Source organism: Apium graveolens, chromosome 1 (genome assembly GCF_009905375.1).
Source record: "Apium graveolens cultivar Ventura chromosome 1, ASM990537v1, whole genome shotgun sequence".
Taxonomy (NCBI): Eukaryota; Viridiplantae; Streptophyta; class Magnoliopsida; order Apiales; family Apiaceae; genus Apium; species Apium graveolens.
Window position 1 is genome coordinate 19349058 of NC_133647.1, and position 6474 is coordinate 19355531.

The 6474-nt window shown below is 37.8% G+C and overlaps 1 protein-coding gene across 1 annotated transcript; it reads left to right on the top strand.

The window, feature by feature from the left end:
* The first annotated feature begins 3612 nt into the window (after window positions 1–3612).
* On the top strand, window positions 3613–4167 carry LOC141720557 (secreted RxLR effector protein 161-like). Its single transcript, XM_074523065.1, has one exon. The coding sequence runs from the start codon at window positions 3613–3615 to the stop codon at window positions 4165–4167; it is 555 nt and encodes a 184-aa protein (XP_074379166.1).
* The last annotated feature ends 2307 nt before the right edge of the window (window positions 4168–6474 follow it).

Here is a 6474-nt window from a genome sequence, read left to right on the forward strand (position 1 = left end):
TTTTCTGTGTTAGTCATTTCCCTTTATTAGCAGATTGTAATCATTTTTTTTCTAATGAGAAGAGCTGCATATTTTCTCTTTCAGGTTCAGTCTCTTTAGTCATACAAATACTTAGTATAAATATATCTTACTCTCTTCATTTGGTATCAGAGCGTTCAGGTTCTTGAATGCCCAAATATATGCCAAGAAATACACAGAACACAAAGATGGACCCACCAAAGACTAAAGATGGGTCGATTGGTTTAAGTTATCCTATGCTGGCAAGAGGCTACTACACGGTGTGGAGTCTGAAGATGAAGATTTTTATGCAGGCGCTAGGCGTGTGGAAAGCTGTAGAACAAACCGATCCGAAGGCACCTGCAGTTGATAAGAAAACTGACAAAATAGCCTTAGCTGTGATATACCAATATATACCAGAAGACATGTTATTGTCGATTGCTGAAAAGGAGTCCGCCAAGGAGGCATAGGAGGCTCTCAAGGTGATGTGTATGGGGGCAGGGAGAGTAAAGACGGCAAAGGTGCAAACATTACGATCAGAGTTTGAATCCATGATGATGAAGGAAACGGATCCACTCGATGATTTTTGTATGAAGCTTACTGGTATATGAACAAACATCAGAATCTTGGGAGAGACTATTGATGAAACAACTGTTGTAAAGAAGATCCTACGCGCAGTCCCTGCAAAATTTCTTCAGATTGCATCGACGATAGAGCAATTTGGAGATATGAAAGAGATGTCTGTAGAGGAAGTGGTTGGGCGGCTCAAAGCTCATGAGGAACGCATGAAGGGACAGTCCACGGAGGATACCGGAGGTCAGCTTTTGCTGACACAGGAAGAGTGGGCGAAGTGGAACAAGTCTGGCCCATCACAGAACAGGTTTCAGAGAAATAAAGGAAATGGTTCATTTCTTGGTCACGAAAGGAATAATCATTGGAATAATAGAGCTGGAAGAGGCCAGCAACAAAATCGTACTGAGGTGAATAATCGAGGCAACAACGGTTCAGGTGGGCATGACAGGAGCAACATAAAATTGATTTAACTATAACAAATACGGGCACTATGCAGCAGAGTGTAGAAGGCCAAAACGAGAAAAGGATCATGACAAGGGACAAATCCAGGAGTCTAATTTGACACAAGTACAAGATGAAAAACCTACACTGCTATTGTCACAGTGTGGAGGAAAAGAGAATATTACTGTACCCTTGAATGAAGAAAGCGTCATCCCAGAGCTCGGCACAAGGATATGTGAAAATTCCAATTTGTGGTACTTGGATAATGGTGCGAGCAACTATATGACAGGAATACGAACAAAATTCAAGACACTGGATACGGGAGGGACAGGAAAGGTTAAATTTGGAGATGGGTCTACCGTAACAATAAAGGGAAAGGGTTCGATTTCTTTTATGTGCAAGAATGGCAAAGAAAGGCAGTTGCATGAGGTATATTTCATTCCCACCTTACGTAATAACATAATAAGCCCTGGACAATTATCCGAAAGTGGAAACAAAGTAATACTTCAAGATGATTACTTGTGGGTATATGAAAAGGATGGAAGGTTGTTGCTAAAGGTAAAAAGGTCGGTGAATAGGCTGTACAAGATAACTCTCAAGGAGAACGTTCCTTTTTGTCTGTTGTCCAAAGTTGAAGAAGAATCATGGCTTTGGCACATAAGGTTGGGACATGTTAATTTTCTGGCCTTAAAATTAATGACAAGCAAAGAGATGGTACATGATGTGCCAGAGATAGATCAACCAAAGGAATTGTGCACCGGTTGTTTGTTGTCAAAGCAGACACATAACTCGTTCCCTTCCCAGACGAGTTTCTCAGCAAAAGAAAGGTTAAAGCTCATACATGGTGATCCGTGCGGACCACTATCACCACCTAAACCAGCCAGAAATAGGTATATTTTCCTACTCGTTGATGATTATAGTCGAGCTATATGGGTATACCTGTTAAAGTCTAAAGACGAAGCTTTAAGTGCATTTAAAAAATTCAAGGCACTAGTTGAGAAAGAAGCCAGGAGTACTATACGGATTTTTAGAACTGATAGGGGTGGCGAGTTCACATCAAAAGAATTTGAAAATTATTGTGCAGATGAAGGAATTTTAAGGCATCTTACGGCTCCGTCTTGACCCCAACAAAATGGGGTAGTAGAGCGTAGGAATCGCACGAATATTGCAATGACGAGAAGCTTGTTAAAAGAGAAAAAGATGCCTCAAAAATTCTGGGGAGAAGCACTAAGACACGCAGTTTATATCATGAATAGAATGCCCCCACGAGCATTGGTTGGTGAGACTCCATACGCAGCTTGGACAGGTAAGAAGCCAAATTTGGAACACATTCATTTTTTTGGGTGTATCGCCCATATGAAAATTCCAAAAGTTCATACTCATAAGTTGGACGATCGCAACAAACAAGTGGTCTATCTTGGAAAAGAACTTGGGACGAAGGCACATCGCCTTTTCGATCCCAATTCTGGTTGTTTACATGTGAGCAGAGACGTGCGATTTGACGAGAAAAGGATTTGGGATTGGGCGCTATAGAATACAGAAAATAGGGCAGGCCCAGACTCATTTGTGGTAATTAGTGCTCAAGCTGGTGAACAAGAAGAATAAATAGAAGGATTTATAGTACCATCACCTATACAGACTCAAACATTAAGTGTTAGTAATATAACAGAAAGTGACAGTAGCATTGCAGAAAGTAGTAGCAGTCAGGGCTCTAATGCATCAAGTGAAAGTAGTCAACCACGCAGGTACCAAATGTTAAGTGACGTCTACAATGACACTGTTGAGATGGAACTATCTGATGAACTTTTGTTTGATGGGGTCGATGAAATAGTGACATATAAGCAAGCTGTGAATGAATATGAATGGAGAGTTGCAATGTAGGCAGAAATGGACATAATTGAGAAGAATAAAACATGGACCTTGACTGATTTACCGAATGGAAGAAAAGCAATACAGCTGAAGTGGGTTTACAAACTGAAACAGGATACAGAAGGAAATATTGTGAAGTACAAAGCACGTCTCGTTGCAAAAGGGTATGTGCAAAAAAAAGGGATAGACTTTGAAGAGGTTTTCACACCTGTTATCAGGTTGGAGACAGTGAGGCTATCGCTCGCGTTAGTAGCAAAACATGGATGGGAAGTACATCATTTAGACGTAAAATCCACATTTTTAAATGGCGAATTGCTTGAGGAGGTATATGTAGCACAACCTGAAGGCTTTGTGCAGGAAAATGAAGAAAGAAAAGTGTATAAACTCTTGAAAGCCCTGTATGGACTACACCAGGCACCTCGAACCTGGTATACTCGATTAAATCAATATCTGAGAAAGCTGGGATTTGTAAAGTGCCCATACGAGCACGTCGTTTATACAAAACGTGAAGGTAGTCAGTTTCTTGTGATTGGCGTGTTTGTGGACGATTTAATTGTGACTGGATCAAGCGTTCATGTTATAACATCATTCAAGCAAAAAATGAACAATGAGTTTGAGATGACAGATCTGGGAAGTCTTTCATACTACCTTGGTTTAGAAGTGTATCAAGGAAAATAGTTCACTGAGTTAAAGCAGACTGCCTATGCCAAGTAGGTGTTAGAGAAAGCGGGCATGAGGGATTGTAAGCCAGTCACGTATCCTATGGAAACAAAGTTGCAGCTGACAAAAGATGAAAATGGTGAATTGGTTGATGAAACCCAGTTTAGAAGTATGATGGGTGGGCTGAGATACCTTGTTCACACTCGACCGGACATAGCATATTTGGTTGTTGTTGTTAGTGGGTATATGGAGAAACCTACGGCTTTGCATCTTAACGCGGTAAAGAGAATTCTTCATTACATCAAGGGAACCATTGAGTATGGTCTGAGATATTCTCGAGGAGTGGGGAATTATATCCTTTCGGGTTATGCTGATAGTGATCTGGATGGAAGCTTGGATGACAGGAGAAGTACAGGTGGTATATCATTTTACTTGAATGATAATCTTATAACATGGGTCTCACAAAAGCAGAGGTGCATCGTACTTTCCTCATGCGAGGCTGAATTTATGGCAGCTACAGCAGCAGCGTGCCAGGGCATATGGTTGCAGAACCTGTTAAAGCAGATCACTGATACAAGTCCAGGTTCGATCATTATATATGTAGACAATAAGTCTGCAATTGATTGAACGAAGAATCCGGTTTTTCACGGTAGGAGTAAACATATTGATATCCGATACCACTTCATACTTGATTGTGTGGAGCATGGTGAGATCGTTGTAAATTATGTGCACACTAAACAGCAAAAGGCTGACATCTTGACAAAGCCGATGTCAACTGTAAAGTTTGAGCAGATGCGTATGTTACTTGGAATAAAAGAACTGATGGGACCAGCTTAGATAAAAGGAGAGATTGTTGGCATTTTATTTATCTAAGTTGGTTGTTTTCTAATAATTGTTTTTAGGATGTAGTGAAATAAACGTTAGTGATGGACTAGGAAGGTGGTGTTGTAGTTCCTGTTTTTCTGGTAATATTTTCTGTGTTAGTCATTTCCCTCTATTAGCAGATTGTAATCATTTTTGTTTCTAATGAGAAGAGCTGCATATTTTTTCTTCCAGGTTCAGTCTCTTTAGTCATACAAATACTTAGTAAAAATTTATCTTACTCTCTTCAACGATGATATCAAATTTGAAAGCTTCAAATTAGGGTTCTTAGAAACGGAGTTCCAAATGTTTACTTAAAATTAGTGCTTCTTCACTTAAAATGTCAACTAATTATTAGGTTCTCTACCTTTTATTTCAAGTCTTTTTCGGTAGATTTGGAGCTTTGGGGTTTCGATTTTAGGTATTTTGATGTTGATTTTATGTATTTTGGGCCTTATTTATATAGATAGGCTCTTTTTGGAGTTTTTTTGGTTTTTGTTTTGAAAAAACACTGTTATTTACACTGTTAGTAATGCTTGTATATGTTTTTATTGGTTCTCCTCAAATATGTGTAAATGTTTGAATTCGATTGTGTGATATTCCAAACCCCAGAAACATCAACTCGAAGCTTTATTAAATGAAAGCCCTTGGATTAATATTGTATGTATGTATTTATATTTCTTAAATATTTTTTATTGCTCATTTGTGGTTGTTTTCTGCGTCATGGCTAGAAGTTTGTATTTTGTGGTTGCACTCCAGAATGATGAGAGGGTTCGTTATTTGCTTATTTGTCTCATAAAATTATGTTTTAATTAAAAATTTGCTTCTCTATTTGATCAGTTTAATACAGTGATATCTTAATATGTGTAATTGAAAATTTGCTTCTCTATTTGATCAATTTGTTATAGTGATTGTTGATATGTGTTTCTAATGATCAATTTTCTTATATATGGTGTTTTTAATTGTATGCATTGAAATCACTTGAGTGCTGATACTCATAATTTGTAGGTTGTTTTGACCAGCTTAGGAGTTGGATCCATAGTATGGGTTGAGGATGGAGATGTTTCTTGGATCCATCAAGAAGTTTTAGGTGTCAATGGTGAAAAGATTGAAGTTCTTTGTACTTCAGGGAAGAGGGTGAGTGTTAGGTCACACACACTGTAGAAGGGGCTTGAATACAGTGTATAGCACAATCAAATCGAATTCTAATAACATAAGTAACAGAAAATAGACTTTATTCAATGCAATAAACTTTGTTACAATATGGAACTGTCTTCTCTCAGTGATTAACAAATATCACGAGAGCTACTAGGGTTACAATAAATAATATTCTCGATAATGATAACACATATAGTGTAAACCCTATGTCTGTGTTTATATACTACACAGTTACAAGATAATCGCTAATTGATATGGAATATAATTTTGTTTCCTAAAATATATCAATCAGTTATCTTTTCTTCCAAGTATTCCATTCTTCACAGAATTCCTTCTTCATGCATATCTCTTCTTACGTTTGTCCTGATCTTCTTTCCTTCCAATCAGCCGCCTTCCTTATCTGAAAGTTTCCTTTAAGTCCTGATAAATATCTCCTGAACCTTAAGTACTGATAACTTAAGTTCTGACTTCAGTATAAGTGTTGATTTCAGTTAAGTACTGATTTGTCCTGTTTAAGTAAGATCTGAAAACTGAACATAAATCATATTAGACATGACATTATCAAATATATCTAACAATCTCCCCCAACTTGTAAATTAGCATAATATACAAGTTTAACAGAAATTTGATGATGTCAAAAACATTAAGTACAAATGCATGAGAATTTGACTAGATAACTATAACTTACAGTCCTTAAAGCTATACCAACTTTAACTTCTGATAACAACTTCAGTCTGTATACATATCAGAATTTGAGTAGTTGTAGATCTTGACTTGGCTTCACTTTTTGATCTCTCTGAGGTCAGGAGTTGTTCTGAGATAGTTCTTCAACAAACATCTCTCAGCATATCTGAGTTCATCAATCATCCTCCTTTTAACATCTTTGAGTTCTGCAGTATCTTCACCATTTTGGAA

Excerpts from the sequence above, each read along its gene's own strand:
- LOC141720557 (XM_074523065.1), top strand. The coding sequence starts at position 3,613 with ATGAGGGATTGTAAGCCAGTCACGTATCCTATGGAAACAAAGTTGCAG.